Source organism: Monodelphis domestica, chromosome 4 (assembly GCF_027887165.1).
Source record: "Monodelphis domestica isolate mMonDom1 chromosome 4, mMonDom1.pri, whole genome shotgun sequence".
Taxonomy (NCBI): domain Eukaryota; kingdom Metazoa; phylum Chordata; class Mammalia; order Didelphimorphia; family Didelphidae; genus Monodelphis; species Monodelphis domestica.
In genome coordinates, this window is record NC_077230.1 from 345,791,945 (window position 1) to 345,815,810 (window position 23,866).

The following is a 23,866-nucleotide window of genomic DNA, read 5'->3' on the forward strand; positions in this document are numbered from 1 at the left end:
AAAAACCCAAATAGGTAAACTCTGTTCAGAAACATATTTAAAATGGACAGATGCTTTGTCTCTTGCCTTGTTCAACATTAGAACCAGGCCTAGGACTGACCTGCACATATCACCTTTTGAAATGCTATATGGTCAGCCACTTTGGCATGGTAGGGCAGTAAAGCCACCTTACTTGTCCATGTTAAGAGGGGAATGTGTTTGTCATGAATACTTAAAACAGATACAATGTAGGATTGAAGAACTAAGGAAACTGGGTTTTCTTGTGCAAAGAATACCATTAGATTTTTCATTGTACAAGATAAAGCCAGGTGATAAAGTTTATGTCAAGAACTTTAATAGAGAATCTCCTACAGAACCTAGATGGATCAGACCAACAATGGTTGTGATGACAACCCCAGTGTCTATAAAGGTTGATCAAAGAGATCGATGGTTCCATGTTTCACATGTGACATTGCATCACGACCATAATATTGAGTAGTCCTAGGAAAGTAACTGATAAACAAATGCAGTCCCTACTGGAAACACAGGAAAGCACATGAGTACTTGCCACCAGAATACAGTGGAGAGAGCCCTGCACAAGTTAAAATAATAATGAAAGGATAGCACCCATGAAGATATACAGCCAATGACACAGCAATATGAAAGGAAAACTTGCATTTGAAAGAGTAGCAGCCACAAAGAAACAAAGCCTCAATGTAAAATATAAAATGGTCTCTGCCTGACATAGTAACAAAACAAAAAGAACTATCTCCAAGAATTACATACAATAACCACACAAAAACTACATACAGTAACCATATGATAAACCTCCTTGATGAAAAAAAAATTTGAAATCAAAATTCTTACCAAAGTCTTGAAAACCTATGCATAACGCTTAACCTCATGCATGAAGAAAAACACAAGTTGATTTAACTTGCAAGCACGAAGAGAAACAAAGGCAAAGGCTACCCCCATGCATGAAGAAAATCACATGTTATCTTACTTGCAAACACATATGAATAAGAAATTCTGCATGCACGAGGATTCCATCTTACTTCCATGCAAAAGTAATTTTTCACTCTTACTTGCACACACATGTTAATCTCACACACATGCATTGTTTGTGTGTTCCCAGGTTCCTCATTGTTTCAGTGGAACCTGATTTGAGGAACACAAGTCTTCAATCAAGTAACAGAAGACAGAAGAGTGAAGTGTTGACCAGAGAGGATGGAAGAGATTTTCTACAAGCAACATGACATGGAAGGACTTTGGAACTTTGAAATTTGGAACTTTTGGCCATGAGGTTATGTAAGGAAGCACTGTACATGTGAATATCATATATTTATGCATGCACATCCTACATGGCAAAGTAAAATATTTCATGGAATGGGTAAGTATACAACATGCATGACAACAAAGACACACTGATGAGAAATTCTGTGGAAAATTCAAACAGACAAAGATTTCCTTTTCTGCATGAGTTTGCACAGAAATCTACACAAATGTACATATGTAAATTTGTATGGACACATGTATTTACTAATTGACTAATGAGCTAACTTTTTAAAGTAAGTTTATTAACAATCTAACTACTAACAATAGTGATAGCCTAGTGAATTGGTCTAAGGCTTTATAAAGAGACATAGAAGTTCTATAGCATAGAAGGTAGATTGTATCATAATTGTAGGTTAGCATTTGTTAGTGATAGGAAATTTTTCTTAGTGACTATATAGACATAAGGATAAGACTTTTGCATGTTCAATATGTTAGTGAAATTGTTGAGATGATTTGGAAATTGCAATTTGTTTTGTTATGGAAAACTATGTTTATGTAATTCCCCTACCTAAATCATTTTCCTGTGACCCATTCTTAGCTTAGTATTTAGATAGATAGAACAGCTAAGATGAGTTTAGGATTTTGTTATTGGCTGGGGGGAGGGGTAAGAGTATATTTCAGATAGCAAAGGGTTAATAAGATAGATATATGAAATTATTAAGGTAAGTATCATGGAAAAATGCAAGTTGCATTTTTTGCCTAATAAAAGGGGAGATTGTGGTAGAGGCATGGAGAGAGAGAGAGGACTTGTAAGCCAAAATGCAAGAACCAAGGCTGGGGACCTGCCTGTCAATCAAGGAGAAGGTTCCAAATGGAATGTTCCCAGGAGTGGCAGTTGGGGGTTTCTGGTCACACAGAGGAGAGGAAGAAAAAAAGCTTGGCTTTGACTTGATCTCTGTCTCTCTGGTTGTGGGCAGTTGAGGCTGGCTAAAAGACCCTTGTGGGGCTGACTTGGTTTTGGCGTTCTCTGATCAAGGGGAAATCTCTATTCTTTTTGAGATTTTGACTGACCAAAAATTGGAGGAAGCCAGGCTGAAGGAGAGATTTTGAACGTTGTTTCTCTCTGGGGTTAAGCTGAGAGACCTTGTTGATTTTGTGAAGAAGAAGAAAGAAGATTTTTAAAAATGTTGTCCTCCATCTCTCTAATTGTCTCTCTGTCACAGTTTGTGACTAGACTGATCTCTCAAATCCCCAATTTCTCCCTCATTTTAGATTAGGGACATCCTCATCCCTCTAACCTCAGTTTCCCATCCTGTTATCCCAATAAACCCCTTGACTTGAAAAAGGAAAAGAAAAGAGTATCTTTATAGTTCACTAAGGAGGGAGGGAAGAAATCAAAGACTTCTTCAAAGAAGAATTGGGAGGAGAGGGTAGCAGGAAGAAGAGGGTTGGAGAAGGAAGGAAGTGAAAGGGAGGAGGAGATTAGAAAGATATACTGATCCATCAGCCATCAGTAGGCAAACCCAGAGCTTTTCCCCAAAGCAGTTCCCCTGTGTACCAGCATCTCTATGTATCAGCATCTCTCAGCATTTCTCATTTCTACCTCCATTATAACCAAGCAGCTTCAGGTTCCTCTCTAAGAGCTCTCTCTAGTCACAAGACAGAGGTCAGCAGTCATTGAAAAATAAACAGTTTCCCCTCAGTTTACCTTCTCTATATTAATAGGGAATAATTTCCTCAGTTTATCTTCTCTATTTCATCACCTAGATGCCTTAATATAAAGAGACAAAAAATCTACATATTTTAAAAACCTAATCATATCTGTCAATTGATTGCTTGAGGTGGGGGTTGTTGAGCCTTCTCCTTTATGTAAGAATCACAGAATCATAGTAATTTTTAAAAAAATCATAATACTTTATGTCAAAGTAGACAAGATGCTAAAATATTTTAGAGTCTGAAGTAGGCAAGATGGGCCTGAGAAAGATCTTGCTCAGGTCTAAAGACATAAAGTCATGTTTTATACCTGGTTATATGAAAGGAGTAGAAGCTCCAATCTGTTTTCTCCCTTACACTTCCTTTTAGGAGATAGAGGAATCATTTCTGGTTACCAGAGACTAGGAAAGACTAGTCTAATGAGGTGAGCATGGTCATGGTAGAGTCCTGGCGAAAACAGAGTTGGACAAAGGGTTTATCATTAAAAGAAATTATACCTACTGATCAGAGATGAAAGGAAATTGGATATCAGAGGATATTGGATTGGATATCGGAGAGGAGAAAGGAAGTATATTCTGTCACTCAACTCACAAGTTGTGGCCTGGGTAGGGTTTCAGGAGTTCAACAGCAACCGAAGATTCAACAGGAAAGCCAGTGTAGAAATACAGGAAATGGAAAAGTGGGAGCAAAAGAAGCTTCAGAAAGAAGGAGGAACAACAGACTTTCCTGATTGTGAATTGGGGTGATAGAATGGAATGCTCTAGCTCTCTAAGGTCTGGAAAACACTGCTTAAATTAGATATTTTGCCCAAAGAGAATATACTCAAATGAATAAATAGATTTTAGTACTGAACAAGATGGCCTAAAGATGTGACCATGGTCAGTAGCTGTTATGCCTTAGAAATATAAAATCTAAAAAAAAGAAAGAAAAACATAAAATCTTAGAAAAACAAAATTTCAGAGCATGGAATCATGGAGCAATGAAATTTTAGAATCCACAGGTATCAAGAATGCTGTGGCCCATTCTCTCAGAGCCAGGCATAGTGCTCAGGACTTGCCAAGGGTCACAGCTAGAGCTGAGGTCTTCATTGTTATTGGATGACTATAACTCATGGAACACTTTTGTCTCTAAAGTCTTGAAGTTGAGGATTGCACAAAAGGCATGGATAAGTGACCTGCAGAAATGGTGTAAAGAATATCATCAAAAAAATGCAAACAAAGAAGAAACTGAGCCAGTTACCATAGTGAGGGTAAGAGGATGACCAATGGGGTGCCCAAGGGCTCCATTAGTTTTCTCATGATGTCAAGAGAAAACAAAGAAGTCCCCCAGAAGGGTGGGTATACCTCTTGCTGTGAATTTATAGGAGTACATGGGCAAGAATGGCACAGGATAGGCAAGCTGGCATGAATTGTAATTGTCAGAGGGAATAATAAGACATGGATGGAATCCATTGGTAGTTGAGTTCTTCTTAAAACAAAACAAACTTTACCTTATATCTTAGAATCAATACTGTGTGTTGGTTTTAAGGCAGAAGAGCAGTAATGGCTAGGCAATGGGCATTAAGTGACTTGTCCAGGGTCTAGGCATGCCTCCACCATGCTGTCTCTTAATGGGTACACATATGAAAGATAAACACGTAAAAAATATGCTTGCCTCAGGCCAGAGCAACCCTGCTGAGTAACTGATGTCCTCTAGTGATGTCATGAAGTGAATTGCTGCCTCTGCTAAATGGGAATCCATCTATTTGCCCTGATCTGTGCATAGGGTGCCTCTACTCTGGTTATTTCTCCTCTTCAGACCCCTTAGGTCTAGGCAATCATCCATCCCGAATCCCAGAACAGTGTACAAATAGAAATTTGATACACCTGAACTACATTACCCAGCATCCTTTTAAGTTACATCCTCACTTTGCATCCTGACGTTTTGGGGAAATAAATTTACTGAAAACCCTGCCCTGGGGGTTTCTGTGGAGCTCTGCGAGCTCTCCCGGGTGGGTGGTCTGGGAAACTTTTCTCTTTACTGAGGCTATTCTTTCCTGTGCTTCAAGTTATTATCATTCAATCTTATAAAAAATAATACTTAGGGTATTTGGATATTTATTTTTAATCTTACATTATTTGGCAACCACAAAGGAAGCTATGGGCAAATATTTAACCATTTCATGTCTGAAACTCTCACCCTTGGGGCCCTGTTACCATGCCTGGTGGTTGCTTCAGTCATCCATATCATTTATGTATTTATGTATTTATTTATTTTAAACCCTGACCTAACATCTTGGAACGAGAAGCAATACTGTGTATTGGTTCCAAGGCAGAAGAGTGGTAAGGACTAGGTAATGGGGGTCAAGTGACTTGCCCAGGGTCACACAGCTGGAGTGTCTGAGGCCAGATTTGAACCCAGGATCTCCCATCTCTAAGCCTGACTCTCAATCCACTGAGCTTGAACTGCCCCCATCCATATCATTTAGACCTAAACTCCAGGCAGAATACATGGCACACAGGGAACATTTAATAAGTGTCGCTTTATTCAGAGATGATAAGTATCAGAACAGCTGTTTACTTGTATTGGTAAGGAGAGTTTGCATTCATGAGAATTAGTTCCTTATACCAACAAAATTATTTCTTGTTCAGTTGTGCCAATTCTCCATGACTCCATCTGGGGTTTTCTTGGCAGAGATGCTGAAGGGGTCTGCCATTTCCTTCTCTGACTTATTTTACAGATGGGGAAACTGGGGTAAAAAGGATGAAATGACTTGCCCAGGGTCATCCAGTTATTAAGTGTCTGAGGCCAGATTTGAACTAGGGAATGAGTGTTCCTGACTCCAGACCCAGTACTCTATCCACTGTGCCACCCAGCCATACCCTAGCCTAGGACTCTTACTCCCTAAATAAGGATACTAATATACTATCTAGAGTGTAATTGAGAGAAGTCACCCATGTGAAGTGAAATCAAAATAACTAATTATTTAGGGATGCCACCTTAAACAGAGGAATAATATTTAGGGGGGGGGGGGAATGGGAATTGGTAACAGTCCTGCTGTGCTGTGCCCTAGCCAAGCCAGACCCACCATATTGTATCTGGGAGCTCCATCTGAAGAAGGAAATTGGTAAGACAATGAATATCCAGCAGACCAGGGTGGTGAAAGGCCTTCAGATGCTGCCATAGAAAGATCAAATCATAGGAGCATAGATTGGGAGCTGGAATTATAGGTTGTCAGCCTGGAAAAGAGAAGAGTAGTGTAAACCTCAAAATTCCTTAGACTTATAAATGTTGGAAATTTCACCATTGGGAAATTTCATACTTGAAAAATTTCCTATTGATAGTGGGTCTTGACTATTGGAATGTGAACCCCATTGGCATGGGAGGTTCCTTCTCCTACCTTCTTAAGATTACTTTAGGACAGAAACCTTTTGCTGAACAATGGAAAGGACTTTGACCTATGCTTAAGCATAGAACAGGAATTTCTTTGAGTCATGATTGATTTTAGAATTGATACAATGGAGATACTTGGAATCAATCTCCACCCTATTCAGTCCTAACAGGATTGAGTAAGGGCTGCAGCCTAGATCAAAATTTAATTATTCCAATCTCTACCCTACTCAGGTTAACAGGATTTAGAAAGGGCTGTAGCAAAGGATCAAAAATTTAATTATTTGAAAATATGACCTTCAACAGACATGTGCAAAAGCCAGAGACCTCTGGGTGGTCCTGGGTTTAAGCTAGAGCCTCCATTGGCACAGGGAAATTGATGGACAGGTGATTGGTAGATGTGAGGACTGAGGGGAGGCAACTTGGATGGTTTCCTTAAAGATAGGGGAGTCTGAAGACTCGAGGTGGGGGTTGAGAAGTTGGTCAGTGTGGTTGGTGTGTGCTCTGAGAAGCTTGCTCTGAAGGAAGCTGAAGGTGGGGGCCTCTGAGACTGTTTCTCCATTTTGGTCACGTGAGTAATAGGGACTGATCTCTTTTCTTTGCCCCAGCTATCTAAGGGCTTGGGCCTTTTGGCCCAGCCTAAACAGAAGGGGTATTTAAGCCCTATTTCCTTCTCTCCCCTTTCTCTCTCTCTCTCTCTCTAATTACTTCCTCCTATTGTAATTAAACTCCATAAAAGATTGACTGCTGACTTAAGTTTTCATTTAGGAATTACATAGCTGATTCCTTGGCGACCTTAAATTAATATATATCAGTCTTTTAAAGTGATTTCCTTGTCACAGTAGGGAGGCCATGACAGCTATCTTCAATTATTGGAAGGGCTGTTTTATAGAGGAGCAATTAAAACAAACAAACAAAAAGAAGAGGGATTAGGTTTGTTCTATGTGATATAATAGAAAAACAAGTACTGAACCTGGACAGAGAAAGACTTAAGTTCAGGGGCAACAGGGTGGCTCAGTGTATTGAGTCAGGCCCAGAGACAGGAGGTCCTGGGTTCAAATCTGGCCTCAGCCACTTCCTAGCTTTGTGACCCTGGGCAAGTCACTTGACCCCCATTGCCTAGCCCTTACCACTCTTCTGCCTTGGAACCAATACACAGTATTGATTCTAAGGTGGAAAGTAAGGGTTTATTTAAAAAAAATAAAAAGAAAGACAAGTTCAAATTCAACCTGACATTTAAAAGCCATGTGAGCCTAAGCAAATTACTTAACCTCAAATCTGTCTCAGTTTCTTCATCTGTAAAATGGAAATAATAATATTTGCTTTCCCAGGTTGTTATGAGGATAAAATGAAATATTTGTGAAGTGCTTTGCACACCTTAAAGTGCTACATAAATGTTATTATTTATTGTTACTGAAAGTCAGTTGCCCATAATGTGTAGAGGGCTGGTTTCAGCATCAACACCTGGGTACAAGAAGCTAAGTGACTCAGTGGATAGACAGCCAGGCAAGGAGTCAGGAGGACCTGAGTTCAAATTTGACCTTGGAAGCTTCAGTTGCCTAGTTCTTTCCCTTCTGTCTTAGCATTATTACCAAGACAGAAAGTAAGAGGTTTTTTTTTCCTCCTTGGCAGAGAAAGTTTCTCATCTAGAATTCCTTACATCAATGCAATAATAGGTCTAGTTAAAATAAATTATTAGAGTTTGGCATCCCCTTAGGCAATTGTATGATTGTAGGCATCTGCTGTAGCCAGCTCAGACCAGCCAGCATCAATTGTTCAATTTTCAGTGGAAACATTTACATCTCAGTAATTGGCAAACACTACAAATTAGGGTTTGATTTATGGTTTTGGTAACTGTTTAACTTTAAGAAAGTGAGGAAGAGAATGTTAATAACGTAGATTAAATTTTAAAGGGTTTGGGGAATACATTTTTCTTTTCTGGAGAGCCAGGAGTTAAACATTTATCAGCACTTTGATTTCATTTGCTCCTCACAACAACTCTACAAGTTATTAGTTCATTATTAGTAGTATTCATTATTAGTAGTATCCCTTTTTATAAATGAGGAAACTGAATCAAAGAAAAGTTCAGTCACTTTCCCTCAAAGAGATGGGCAGGACCACACAGCTAAGAAAGTGACTGAGGCAGGATTTGAACACCTCACTCTAAAAGCCATTGTTAAACATTTACTAGCAATTTGCTTTCATTTGCTTCTCATAACAACTCTATGAGGTATATTAATTATTAGTAGGATTAGTGCTAGGAGCCATTATCTCATTTTTATAGATGGGGAAACTGAGATTTGGTCATTTACCCATAAAGTGACTGAGGCAGAATTTGAACTTCTCACTCAGAAAGTCGTTGTTAAACATTTACCAGCACATCCCTGGACTGTGATGTCAGAAAAAGAGCATTGCATAAGGACATGAGGAATATATAGAACATTGTATATAATGCTGGATTTTTCTCATATTGGTTTGTTAGTTTTGCTTATCTGTTTTTTCCTGTTTTTTTCCCTTTTAAAAAAATTCTTTGTTATAATGGATAACTCTCTGGAAGGGAAAGAGATAACAGAATGTTGGGGATGAAAAATAAATATATCAATTTATGTTTTAAATGAATGATGAAAAAAAGTTCATTAAACATTTGCATGTGTTAAGCCCTGGGGATGCCGCATAAAGATCTGTGGACATTTTTGTACATCCTCATTTAGGACTAATACTGACCAACCCCCCACCCCCACCCCACCCCCGCTACAACCACCTTCTAATTTCCCCGTCTCCTTTCTTTTTCCCTCCAATTTCTCTGTTGAGTGAAATATACTGCTGTACCCAGCTTGGTGCTTTCTCCTCCGTTGAAGAAATCAGATAAGAATGATGAGTTCGTTATCTAATGGAAGGATAAGCAAAAATGAAAAACAAGATGTATGTAGGATAAATTAAGAAATAACCAATGGAAAGAAGGAAGGAAGGAAGATGCTAAAACTAGGATGGTGGGGAAACATTTCCTACAGAAGATGGGATTGTAGTTGAAACTTGAAGGAAAGAAGTCAGGAAGAGATGAGGAAGGTGAGCATTCTAGGCATGGAGAACTGACAGAGAAAATGCCTTGAGCTAAGAGTGTCTTGTTCTGGGAACAGCAAAGAGACCAGTGTTACTTAGCCTGAAGAATTTATGGCAATGGTAAGGTTTAAGAAGACTGGAAAGGTAGTGTAATAAAGAATGTAAGCTGAGAGAAACTATTTACTTCTTGAGATAGAGAGGATGAACTGAGAGGGAACTTGTTTCTTCACAATTGCTACTATTCTCTGGCTTTGACTAGAGAGAGGACTGCTGCAGGAATCTAAACTGTTGAGGGAATCTGAGGCTGCTTATTGGTAATGGGGCACAGAGAAATGCTGCTGGGGGTTGTCACCACACACACACACACACAGATGCTGGTACACAAGGGACTGCTCTGAGGAATCTGCCTATTGATCCCTAACAATGGCTGATCTATTTTCTAATCTTCCTCCCTCATTCCTCCAACCGTCTTCCTCCTGCCACCCTTCTCCTCCCAATCCCCCCCCCCCGAGGGAATTATAAAATATTCCAAGTTTCTTTCTCAAGTAAGGGGTTTATTGGGATAACAGGATGGGAAATTGAGGTAAAGGGGATGAGGAAGTCCCTAATCTAACCGAGGTAAAATTGAGAAAGTAGTTCAGTCACAAACTGTGACTATTAGACAGAGAGATGGAGGACAATGGCTTTTCAAGATCTTCTTTCTTCTTCTTTATTTAGATTTCTCTTTCTTGTCAATTTCAACTGTCCAAAGTCAGAGAACTTCAAGTAACCAAATCAGCCTCACAAAAGTCTCTCAGCCAGCTTCAAACCTCCAGAGAGCAAATGTGTGTCTGCCAGTCAGAGACCCAGAGACCAAAAAGCCCCCTAGTCAACTCCAACTCCTCAGAGCCAGAGAGCCAGAGATTAAGTTCAAAAGCTCAGTTTCTCTTCTTAGTGTGTCCAGCCAAAGCCTCCAGGGAAAAAGTGACTTCAGTCCCTCACACAGAGGCCCTAAAAAAACTCAATTTCTCTTCTCAGAGTGTGGCCAGCCTAACCTCCAACTCAGCTCCAACTGCCACCAACCCGGGGACATTCCGATGAAATCCTGGGTTTTGCATTTTAGAACTAGATTTCCAGTCCTGCATCTTTGTCCATAGGTCCTGCAAAAACTTCTTTCTCTACCACAGTAGGAGAGGGTTAGGTTATAAAAGACTTTGAATGCCAGACTGAAAATTTTATATTTGATCCTGGAGGCAATAGGAAGCCACTGGAGAACAGAGACAGACAGACAGACAGACGGACAGACAGACAGAGTGACAGACAAAGACAGAGACAGACAGACAGAGACAGACAGACAGACAGAGTGACAGACAAAGACAGAGAGAGACAGACAGAGACAGACAGACAGACAGAGACAGAGACAGATACAGAAAGAGACAGACAGACAGACAGAAGCAGAGAGAGACAGAGACAGAGAGACAGAGACAGAGAGAGACAGACAGAGAGAGAGAGAGAGAGAGAGAGAGAGACAGAGAGAGAGAGAGAGAGAGAGAGAGAGCAATGGAGAATGGAGAAAAGAAAAGGAGGGAAAAAGAGAGGGAGAAGGGAGAGAGACAGACTGAGAGAGACAGAGAGAGAGAGAAAGGGGGGGGGGAGGCTCTACCCAACGTACCAACTATCTGTCCCAGCAAGTTCACAGAGTTAGTGTGTCTCAAAAAAAGGACTTGAACCCAAAGTCCTCCTCGATACACCCTTATGTATTATTCTGACTTCCTAAAACTTAGAAAGTAACAATAGAAGAGGAGGAAGAATGTTTTGAAAGAGCAAGTTTGTCTGGTTGACTATTTGTTTTTTTTTTGCTTATTTGTTTTTGTTTTTGTTTTTATTTTTATTTGGTCATTTCCAAACATTATTCATTGGAAACAAAGATCATTTTCTTTTCTCCCCCCCCCCTCCCACAACCTCTCCCACAGCCCACGTGCAATTCCACTGGGTATCACATGTGTTCTTGATTCAAACCCATTTCCATGTTGTTGGCATTTGCATTAGAGTGTTCATTTAGAGTCTCTCTTCAGTCATATCCCCTCCACCCCTGTAGCCAAGCAGTTGCTTTTCATCAGTGTTTTTACTCCCACAGTTTATCTTCTGCTTGTGGATAGTGTTTTTTAGATCCCTGCAGATTGTTCAGGGACACCAATGGAGAAGTCCATTACCTTCAATTGTACCACAATGTATCAGTCTCTGTGTACAATGTTTTCCTGGTTCTGCTCCTTTTGCTCTGCATCACTTCCTGGAGGTTGTTCCAGTCTCTATGGAATTCCTCCACTTTATTATTCCTTTGAGCACAATAGTATTCCATCACCAACATATACCACAATTTGTTCAGCCATTCCCCAATTGAAGGGCATCCCCTCATTTTCCAATTTTTGGCCACCACAAAGAGTGCAGCTATGAATATTCTTGTACAAGTCTTTTTCCTTATTATCTCTTTGGGGTACAAACCCAGCAGTGCTATGGCTGGATCAAAGGGCAGACAGTCTTTTATCACCCTTTGGGCATAGTTCCAAATTGCCCTCCAGAATGGTTGGATCAATTCACAACTCCACCAGCAATGAATTAGTGTCCCCACTTTGCCACATCCCCTCCAGCATTCATTATTTTCCATAGCTGTTATGTTAGCCAATTTGCTAGGTGTGAGGTGATACCTCAGAGTTGTTTTGTTTTGCATCTCTCTGATTATAAGAGATGTAGAACACTTTTTCATGTGCTTATTAATAGTTTTGATTTCTTTGGCTGAGAACTGCCTGTTCATGTCCCTTGCCCATTTATCAATTGGAGAATGGTTTGATTTTTTGTACAATTGATTTAGCTCTTTGTAAATTTGAGTAATTAAACCTTTGTCAGAGGTTTTTATGAAGATTGTTTCCCAATTTGTTGCTACCCTTATGATTTTAGTTACATTGGTTTTGTTTGTACAAAAACTTTTTAATTTGATGTAGTCAAAATTATTTATTTTACATTTTGTGACTCTTTCTAAGTCTTGCTTGGTTTTAAAATCTTTCCCTTCCCAAAGGTCTGACACGTATACTATTCTGTGTTCACCTAATTTACTTATAGTTTCCTTCTTTATGTTCAAGTCATTCACCCATTCTGAATTTATCTTGGTGTAGGGTGTGAGGTGTTGATCCAAACCTAATCTCCCCCACACTGTCTTCCAATTTTCCCAGCAGTTTTTATCTCTGGTTGACTATTTGAATGAGGCTTGTGGTAGAGTGCCTGTCAATAAGAACCAGGGTTCCAAATGGAATGTTCCCAGGAGTTGGCAGTTGAGCTGACCAGGTAAAGGGGACTTGACTTGGAGTCAGTCCCCATTAACAATTAACCAGACTACATTAGTTTTTTGAAATGGATTTATTAAGAAGGTATAACAAGATCAAAGGGTATAAAACATCGCCACTCCCGCCTCAAACCTGGAGTGCCCACTCTTCTTATGTGCATGAAATCCTTAGGGAGGGTGGGCTCAATTAGGCACAGGTTTTGAGAACATCTGTGGTAAAGGGATAGCCCTTCCCTCCTGGATTCCCTTTCTTAAGAGTCCTCATGAAATTTCCCTTTGTCATACAGTAAGCAGAGTGCTGGGTCATCATTCAAGAAGATCTGAGTTCAAATCCAATTTCAGCCACTTACTAGCTGTGAAACTGGAAAAGTCACTTAACTGTTGTTTGCCTCAGTTTCCTCATAAGTAAAATAGGAGTAATAATAGCACCTACTTCCCAGGGTTGTTGTGAGGATCAAATGAAATAATATTTGTAAAGTGCTTTGGGAACCTTAAAGTGCACAGACACACAATACAGTACTCAAGGGTTTGTGGTCCTCATGGTCTTAAAAGGAACTTACACCCAGGATTCACATGAGGCTAATGTAAGCAAGGGGTCTCGTTCAAAGAATTGATTGATAGCTCAGACTGACTTCATTGGGAGGGAACAAGCTTTATTTTAAGAGAATATAGTTACTATTGTGCTGAAAGGAATAATAAAGTGGAGGAATTCCATGTGAACTGGAACAACCTCCAGGAAGTGATGCAGAGTGAGAGGAGCAGAACCAGGAGAACATTGTACACAGAGACTAATACACTGTGGGACAATCAAATGTAATAGACTTCTCTCAATGCAATGATCGAGGACAATTCCGAGGGACTTATGAGAAAGAACATCATCCACATTCAGAGGAAAAACTGTGGGAGCAGAAACACAGAAGAATGACTACTTGATCACATGGGTTGATGGGAATATGATTGGGGATGTAGACTAAACGATCACTCTAGTGCAAATATTAATAATATGGAAACAGATCTTGATCAATGATACAGGTAAAAAAAATAGAGGCTGCTAGGTAGCACAGTGGTTAGAATGCTGGGGTTGGAGTTGGAGAGGACCTGGGTCCAAATCTGGCCTCAGACACTTCCTAGCTGTGCCACCCTGGGCAAGTCACTTAATCCCAATTGCCTGGCCCTTAGGTCCAAAAGAATGTATGTTGACAAATGAGATTGGAATAAAGTATATTTTGCGATCTATGACTTCAGCATTGAATTTTTTTTAAACCCTTACCTTCCGTCTTGGAATCAATACTGTGTATTGGTTCCAAGGCAGAAGAGTGGTAAGGACTAGGCAATGGGGGTCAAGTGACTTGCCTAGGGTCACACAGCTGGGAAGTGTCTGAGGCCAGATTTGAACCTAGGACCTCCTATCTCTAGGCCTGGCTCTCAATCCTCTGAGCTACCCAGCTGCCCCTGAATATATTTTTTTTTAATGAGGGAAGGATCCCTCACTCTTTTTGCAGACTTGTGTTTTATTCACATAGCTGGTTTAGATTATTTATTGTTGAATGGAATCAGGAGATCTGACTCTAGAAATAAATATTTGCCCATGTTAAAAAAAAAAAGAGAGAATATAGTAATTTAGTGGCTTTAAACAGTTAGCTAGGTCGTATAGTAAGTAAGTAAGGTAAGATAGGTAAGTAAAGTAAGCAAAGGTGGGTAGGGATTCTCAGGAATGCTAAGGAAGGGGTCATTTGTTTGGGCAGTTGCTGCCCTGTTGTTTCCAAGGAACTGATGTCACTTTACACATGGTCCACTTTGATCTGTGTGGCTTTACCCCTGATTCACTCTGTTTGCCCACAGGGGGGAGCAAACCACAAGGTAAATGAGATCTTAATGATTTGTTAAATCCCCAAGGCAACTTTCAGTCAAATTTTGCTCTTTTCTGCTCAGATTCTAAGGAAGGCAGTGACTGTGGAAATTGAGCATTATTTGAACCTAGTCCTGGGTGAATGGGAAACTGAGACACCTGTACTTTTTATTCAGAGACCCCAGCCAATGACCTAGGTATGTCTAAAGGGTGATGTGAGGAGTTTTCTCATACTCATAAATCTAAGCAACCCATGTCTCATCTGAAAGGTGATCTCATACTATTGACTAATTATTGTTTCTATGCTTTTTGGTTGTTTACAGCTACTTGAGAGGGTTTATGGGACCTTTCAGCCCACATCAAAGGCAGAAGGAAAAGAAGGTGGAAGGAACATGACTCTGGGACTCCATACTTGCTGGGATTGAGAAATGGAGTGAGTGAAACAATGATGGATGTTGACCTACCTGGTAGTCATAATCAGGGGATAATGAGAACAGGGAGAAGAGACATGAGATGCTATTCTGGCAAAAAGCAAAGAATAGGGAGTGTCCAGGAGCAGACTCATTCACTCAGGTTGGACTTGTACCTCAGCTTTGAGATTAGAATGAAATGAGATGCTCTTGGAATGTGACAATTAGCAAATGGTACTCTGAGCACAGCAGAAAAGGATATTCAACAGATACAGCACTGAGTCAGCTGAGTACAGGTTGTCAATGCTACAACTCCCCCTGTCAGTGCTTAGCCATACTTGGCAATATAGGAGTTGCATGACAAATTAATTAATAAATTTAAAAATCAACTTGATTTAATTGATCTATATGTCTTTTTTATGAAGACCATCTACACATGAATCAAAGGCATCCTTGCTGTTAGAAAACAAAGCAGGTTTTCACAAGCAATATTATTTTTTAACACATCTTACTTTTGTTCTTAGAATTAATACTATGTATTGATTCCAAGGCAGAAGAGCAGCAAAGGCTAGGCAATAGGAGTGAAGTGACTTTCCCAAGGTCACACAGCTAGGAAGTGTCTGAGGTCATATATGAACCCAGGATCCCCCCCCCCCCCATCTCTGGGCCTGACTCTCAATCCACTGAGTCATCTAGCTGCCCAGACACACAAACAATATTAAAAGGGCCAGGGGATAGACAGCACTGACTTGGAGTTAAGAAAGACCTGAGTTTTGATCTTGCTCCAGACCTGTACTGGCTGTGAGTCCCTGAGCAAGTCATTCACATCTCTGTGTCTCAGTTTTCTCTTTTGTAAAATGAGGATAATAGTACCTACTTTTTAGGATAGTAATAAGGGTTAAAAAAGATAATATTTGCAAAGTGCTTCACAAACCTCAAAGTGCTATGTAAATTCCATTTGTTAATAACGATCATCCTATTAGTTGACAATTTCAACGCTAATTATTCCTCAATTAGGGACGTTGAGCTATTTCATGGGGACGGAGGGAGCACACCTCCATGAGGGAGGTCTAAGCACCTTCTCTGTGCAGTCTTCGAAAGGTGCTGGGGTCCCGAAAGGTTCCGTGCCTGGCGGGAGAGGGGCACCCGCGTCAGCTGGGGTTACAGGAGGGACTTGAAGCCAGCTCTTGTCAGCCTCCCAGCAGTTAAGACACGGAGGCCTTCCTCTAGAGAGGGCAGGAGGGTCTGCGTAAGATGCCAGAATTCTAACCAAACTGAGACACTCCTACTCCTGCGGGGCGCTCGCCCTCTGCCAGGTGGGGCGGAGCTCCAGAGAGTCCCGCCCACTCGGCCGCGGAACTGGGGGCCGGTGTCAGGATCCGACGCGGAGCCGGGACCAGAGGCATGGGGCCCCGGGTGTGGCTAGTGCGCATGGGCCGGCTACCCTACGCCGAGGCGTTGGCCCTGCAGGAGCGCTGGCTCCGGCGGCTGCAGGGGGCGCGGGGGCCCGGCGCCGAGGCGGGCGCGCTGCTGCTCGGGGAGCCCGCGGGGCCCGCCTACACGGCCGGCCTGCGGGGCGGACTGGAGCCCGGAGAGGAGGCGCGGCTGCGGGCGCTGGGCGCTGACGTACGGCGCACGGGCCGCGGTGGCCTAGCCACCTTCCATGGGCCTGGCCAGCTACTGGCCCACCCGGTGCTGGACCTGCGGCCCCTGGGCCTCCGCCTGCGGACGCACGTGGCGGCGCTGGAGGCCTGCGCCGTGGGCCTGTGCCGCCGCCTGGGTCTCCAGGCTAGTTCCCGGCCCCCGCCCTACACCGGCGTCTGGCTGGGGGAGCGCAAAATCTGTGCTATCGGTGGGTCATCTGGGAGGAGGGGGGGGGGGAAGAGGAGTTCTAATGCCCGGGTTCTGGAACCCTAAATTGGAGGCCCTGGGGTGAGGGGTCATTCCGCTAATCCCGTAGTTTTTACCGGGCAAGCAACTAAGCCCAGAGAAACGGAATGGCCTTCCCCAAAGTCAGGCCCAGAGGAGCCGAGAACAGCGATTTGAAAAACAAACCTGCTCCCATGAGGACTCGGGGCCCTGAAGCTAGGAGCCTCAGGGGTACATTAGGGACAAATCCCTGGGACCCACGGAAGGGCCGAGCTGAGGATGTGCAGGACAGGCAAGGACATTGGGGGCCTTCTGGGCCCACCTGAGGCATCCCCTTGGGATGAAGATCAAAAATGAGCTGAGGAAGGGGGAGCCAAAACCTCTCATTACCTCCTCTGTGGTGAGTCTAACTCTTCCGTTAACTCATTGCTGCCGGGCTTGGTGGATAGAGAGGCCTCAGGACCTGGAAGACCTGTGTTCAGCTCTCCACAGTGAATCACACTAGCTTTGCCCTGCTTGCAAAGAAGGAGCCCGTCTGCACTGAGAGAGGGAGTTTCTACATCTCAGATTTTTTTATCCCAGTGAAATTATTTTTATACTGGTGAAACATCAGCCCCTATGATTATTCCTACAGCCCTGGAGATACTGAAGAGTTTATACAGGCAGGAAACGAGGGGCAGAAAGAATACTGTTTTGGAGTCAGAGGATCTGGATTCAAATGCCAGCCTAGCTGACTTATGACCTGGGTTACCCTGAGCAAGGTTCTTTCCCTTGTTTTCTATAAAACGAAGGGGGTTGGATTCAGTGATGGTAAGGCCTTTTCCAGTTCTAAAATCTGTGCCTAGAAGAAGCAAGTCATCTAGTGGTATCAGAGATAGATTGGAGAGGGAAGAAAAGAAAAGCTAGAGGACCTGTTAGGTGACTATTGTATTATTATTAATAATAATAATGTTTATGTAGTGTTTGGTATACACTAACCCATTTGGCTCTCATATCAACCCTAGGAATCCCTAATATGCTACTATTATCTCACTTTTACAAATAAGGAAACTAAGCCCAATAGAGATTAAGTGATTTGGCCAGGACATACAACTCCTTAGTGTCTGAGGCAGGATTTGAATTCAGGATTTCAAGGCTTATCACTATCTGCTTTGTCACCAGTCAGGATTTGACAGAGTAAGGGGAAAAGTTGTAAATATGATTTTGTATCATTATTCTGGTTTCATTTCCCCCCAAGAATTGATGTTCTATAAAAGAGGTTGCCTTCCCAGGCAAATCCTGAAGACTAGTTAACCTACAATACACTTAAGTTTATAGCACTAATAGTTTTGTCAAGAGCATCCATTGTAGGACAGCTGGGTGGCTCAATGGATGGAGCCAGGACTAGAGATGGGAGGTCCTAGGTTCAAATGTGGTCTTGGACACTTCCTACTTCTGTGACCCTAGGCAAGTCACTTCACATTGCCTAGGCCTTACTGCTTTTCTACCTTGGAACAAATACACAGTTTTGGTTCTGAGATGGAAGGTAAGGGTTTAAAGAAAAGAAAAAGCACCCATTGAGAGGAGTCAAGACTTAGGTTCTAGCTCTTAGATTCTATCACTGATGAGCTGTGTGACTTTGAACAAATTTATTCTCCTGTCAGCCCCAATTTCCTCTTCATTAAAATGGGCAGAAAAATCCCTGCCCTTCCTCCTTTGTGGAGAAAAGTTTTGAAATAACAAAAGATAAATTCCATCCCCCTGCCTCCACTTCCACTCCTTGGAAAGACACTGAACAGGGGTCAGGAAATCAGAGTGAATACCATTAAGCACCCATAAACTTGACTCTTCATCTGCTGCCCAGGAAATCCCAAAAGCCAGAAAGGATCTTAGAACATAGATGTCAGATCTGGAAGCACTTCCCACCTAGGCCCTTCCTCCATAGGGATGTATGTCTATGATTAGCTTCCTGTGACTTAGGAGAAGATGGAGCCCTTTCCCCCCCTCACCCTCTGATATACACAGATCCTTGAAGGTGGGAAGAGACTGCTAAAAGCTTTCCACTCTGGAATTTTAGACCAAAGATAATAGAACAAATTTCACAGAGATCAATATAAAGTCCTGTGCTTGGGTTCAAAGTATCAATTGCAGAAATTACAAGGTGAATGAAATGTGTCTTGATAGCAGTCCGTATGAAGAGGACCTGCAGTTTTCAGCCTTCACACTTGATAAGAGACAGCAAAGAGATGTGGCAGCCCCAAAATGCCATATGACATGGTGTCTAGGATGAGAAAGGTGATCAGTGACTTCCACCATCCTCTGTCCTGGCCAAATGCCCAATGGAATACTTTCTGTTGTTGCTCTTGGCATCCTATTTTAGGAGGGAGTTGACAAACCAAAGCAGGATGACCAGGAAGGAACTAGAAGATTGTGCCTTACAAGAATTGATCAAGGGAACTGGGGGTATTTGCTCTGAAGGAGGAAAGGTTAGGGGTTCCCATGTGGGAAAGAGGATGTACATGTTCTTCTTGGCCTTGTTGGCAATGGGCTAACATTGAGGAGAGATTTCTGGGTTAATACAAGATAACACCTAAGAGTGATCCTAAAATGAGACAGGCTCCTTTGGGAGGCAGTGAGTTTCCCACCATTAGAAAAGCTGGATCATGAGCTGTTGGGGAGGCTGGTGAATATGTGTCTACAAGGGCTAGAGAATTAGCCTGGGTAACCTGATGTGCCTTGATGTAAGCTTGGATTCTTTGATTTCAGGGGTTCGATGTGGAAGGCATATCACATCCCACGGGCTGGCTCTGAACTGCACCACAGATTTGACATGGTTTGAACACATCATACCCTGTGGCCTGGTGGGAACAGGAGTCACTTCCCTCAGTAAAGAACTCCAGAGACGGGTCACCGTGGAGGAGGCCACAGACCCCTTCCTGGAGGCCTTTGAAGAGGCCTTCCAGTGCACACTGACATTGCATGAGGAGGACAGAGATTGACAGTGTAAGGTAAGCCTTGCACAGAGAGAAGCTTTTGGAATGTACAGAGGGAGACCTGACAGACAGGAGTGGTAGTTGAAAGGAACAGCAAGGAACTCTGGGAAACAACTGAAGGGGGAGAGTTGGTTTCCTGAACCCAGAAGGGGATGAAGTTCATTCCCTGCCTCAGGATTTGAATCCTTGAATACCTGAGGATTTCCCAACCTTTCCCTTAAACCTCAAAGACCTGGGATTGTACCTGTTTCTCTTGGAACCAACTAATAGGGCTGGATGAACATTTTTGCATCGGCTTGAGGGGCTGGTCCTGAAAGGCTACTGAGGCAGCCTGAAACACAATTTATTCTCTCTGTAACTGCTGAAGAAAGACTTGGCACCCATTCATTTAGATGAGGTTAGCAGATAGAAAGAAGAGAGCAATCAAGAATGTTTTGGCTGGAGCCTTAGCCTTTGGCTAGGCTAAAGAGACTCCATACTACAATTGCATTTAGGTTAAGGCTACCTGCTCCCACTCTCCATCCCCAACCTCTACCCTGTTTGTTAAACCACTTTTCTTAAGACAAGACCCAGTCAGATAATCCTGAAGGAGGGAAAAGGCTTTGAGGGTGAGGGGTTTACTGAAGGGTGAGAATCTCTATAACCCCAAGTGCTTGTGAGATCTTGGGGTGGCAGTCATTGATTCTCACCCCAGCTGGAGTTGACCAGGGGGGACACTGAGGAAAAGTCAGGCATAAGTAAAACCCTGACAAACAGTCAAAGCCCAGTTTCCTTCAGTGTCTCTGCTTTGGCCAGACTCCTGCTTGCCTTTTCACAGCCGTCACCCTCAGCACTGTCAGGGCAGACACTGTCTAACAGAAGTAAGGAGGTTTCCTTACAAGTCAGCTAGTCAACCCACCAGGACCAGGGCCAAATAACATTTTCTAGGGGAGCCCCCTGTCAACCCTTTTAATGTTTCCACCCTCTATTGGGGAACTCTCTGAGAGAGAGAGCAACTCCTGGCCCTCTGCCCAGCCAGGGAGGGAAGTTCCCTGGAGGGGTTTTGTCCATTGACTCTCCCTTACAACAACTTCAGACCCCTCACTCCTGGGTTCTCCTTTTTACCTCCCTCACCTATATTTTATCAGTTTTGGTTGAGCCAGCTAGGTTTCTAAACTATTTATTTAGAAATTGAGGAAAAGAAGAAACAGGGGTGGTCTCAGGGAGGTTTGGGCCTACATACATCTTAAAGCCAGTGTGGAAGTAGGAGGTAGCCATCTTGGGAGCAATATTCTAGTCAAAACTACTCTGCCCAGTAAGAACAGTCAATAAGAACACTCTGTTCTTCCCGGGTAGTGATGGGGGGTAAGCTCTTAAAACCACTTTTTTTCCCTCTGGCAAGAGGCTCTTGCAGATAACTATGGCTAATCAGCTAGTAGTGGCAATGGGTTATCTAGCCATTGTAGGAAACTTTACATTCTTTTTTGTGTCCATTCCAGATTATATATATTTTTTGAACATCCGTGACAGCTTACAATGGTTGAAGATTGGGGTAGACAGGTTACTTTGTTATGTGCCTGTGGGAGTAGCAGTAATAGTGGCAATGCTCAAGCTGTACCATGGTGGTTGAGAAACTAACCTCAGCAAATGGAATGAAGATCATGATTCTAGCAATGAGGGAGGAGATCACACAGTTAAACCAAAAGGTTGCAGACTTGACTGAGGAAAAGGAAAACAACAAAGCAAATCATACACAAAAAGACAATGCAGAAAATGTAGCAACGCAAGAGAAAACAGATGGGGCCGAAGGAGCTCTGCCAATCCTGCCTCTTAGAGATCATGCCACCTTACAGGGGGACACAGCCATACTCCATATTAAAATGCATAAACCCCTTACAACAAGGGACCTTGAAAGCCTAAAAAAGCGTATGCCAAAATGGTATGTGAACCCTTCCTGGACAACCAGGATTCAAGCAAGTAATCTGCTTGTATGACCTCACCTTTTCAGACATCAAAATCCTTTTATCTGAACTTTTCACCCCAAGAGAGGAGGACCAATTCATTCAAGAAATCAGAACAAACCCGAATCTACCATCTCAGCCGAGCAATGGCAAGACTTAGAGTTATCAAATAACCAAATCCTGTCATATTTATGGAGGGCACGAGAAGATCTAATTGAGGCACTATTTTAACAACAGAACATTCCCAGGGACCAGCCCCAGGAACCCAGCATCCATCAAATGTTGGCCAGGCCTGGAGATGGCCCAGGCATGGACAGAGATTGTTTGTAACCAGCACTGGACTTGGGAGTCAAAAGTTCAGATCTGGACACTGACATTTAATCAGCCATGTTGCCTCAGACAAGACACTTCCTCTCTTTGGGCCTCAGTTTCCCCATCTGTAAAATAGGGGATGGTCACATGTGCACAATCTACCTCACAAGGCTGTTGTGAGGGAATGGTTTAATTTCGGGGGAGGGATGAGGAGATAGGGGTTGATAATTTCTGTATGTGTGCCTCTGAGCCTTTGTGTGGATAATAACAGTTGTACTACCTACCTCACCAGATTATCATGAAAAGAGTTCTTTGTAAGTCTTAAAGGGCTATAAAAATGAGGTAATATATTTTAAAACCTTAATTAAAATTATGTAAAAATGAGAGAGATTTTTATTTATTTAATGACCTCACATTGGCTTATGTCTTACTAACAAGAGAATACAAAACATAAAGGAGAGATAGAAAGGGGGGAGGTGGGTGGTCAAGACACCTACCTGAGGTCAAGGTAGCTGGTAGGAAGATGGAGTGATCCAGAGTCAAAAGTGTTTAATAAGTGGATCTTAACTGATTAGAATAATGGGAGAAAGCTGGAAGAGATCTTGGAAATCAAGTAGATATGGTCTCTCTTGTTATTGATGGGAAAACCTAAGCCCAGATACATTGAGGGATTTTTTTCCAAGGATGCACAATTAGTCACTGGGAGAGCTGAGCCTTAATTACAGTTCCCCTGACTCCCAAATTAAGATTTTTTCCTTCCTATTTCTTAGCACAATACAGTATCCAACATGGGACCTATTTGTTGGCTGAATGATTGTGTGTGAACTTGGGGCACATCCCCTGGACCACAGCTTGCTCATCTAAAGAGTTCATGTCATCCCCCTACCGTGAAGAACTGCTTATTCTGTTATAATTTCATGGCTGCAAAGCCAAGTGACTGCTTTCACCAAATCCTAAAATTTTAAAGGCCTTGTAATAATTAAAATATTTCTTTCTAGATATACATTTCATAAAGTTTATTGGAAGGGTAGACAGTGTTCCTATAAGTAACCTGACCATGTGGTGCCTATCCTGCCAGTCTTTTCCTCATTCCCCCTCACCTGCCTGCTCTGTCCCTTCTCCCTTCTCTCCTAATTCTCTCAGGTTCTCCCGATTCTGTCCCAAACCTTAGCTTTTATTGACATACAGAACGTACAGGGACGCAACCCTGACACAACTGTGATATGTCATAAATGTTTGATAGACAGGTAAAGTTACTCAGTAGGGGGAGGGGATGAGCTTCCTTGACACAATTCTCCCTGTTATCCTTTGGGAGACCTGTCTCTCCAATGGATTATTTAAATATAACTCTTATAACTCTAAATACCTTCTAGCTAAAAGTACATACAATATTGCATTTTTCTAAGAGGGAATTACAATAGAGATGGGAGTAAAATTTAAAAAAACTGATTGATAGATGCATTGACAGATGCCAACTAGGGGGCAGTCCCCTTTAGCATAAGAGTTTACATTCAGAATAAGTATGTTCAACCCCTTCAATTTAGTTCATTATATTCCAAAATTCATTCTGGATCTTTTGATGCAATGTGTGGCTTTTTCGGGCATCTTTACAGCACCATCTCCAAAAGGATCTATTTTCTTGCTTTTGGGGTGTTGACAAGTTTCTTTTCCTGAAATTTCTCCAAAAAATTTTAAATCTTTACATTTTAGGATAATTACACAATCCCCCCCTGAGGAGGGTATTGACCAACACCAGAATCACACTGGGATACATGACTGAGTTATGAGGTATATGAAACAAT

General features: G+C 42.3%; 1 protein-coding gene across 1 annotated transcript; it reads left to right on the forward strand.

Moving 5' to 3' along the window:
* Window positions 1–16,296: 16,296 nt before the first annotated feature.
* LIPT2 (lipoyl(octanoyl) transferase 2) lies at window positions 16,297–22,448 on the forward strand. Its single transcript, XM_056794982.1, has 3 exons — window positions 16,297–16,823; window positions 19,586–19,827; window positions 21,291–22,448. The coding sequence occupies exons 1-2, from the start codon at window positions 16,376–16,378 to the stop codon at window positions 19,816–19,818; spliced, it is 681 nt and encodes a 226-aa protein (XP_056650960.1). The 5' UTR covers window positions 16,297–16,375; the 3' UTR covers window positions 19,819–19,827; window positions 21,291–22,448.
* The last annotated feature ends 1,418 nt before the right edge of the window (window positions 22,449–23,866 follow it).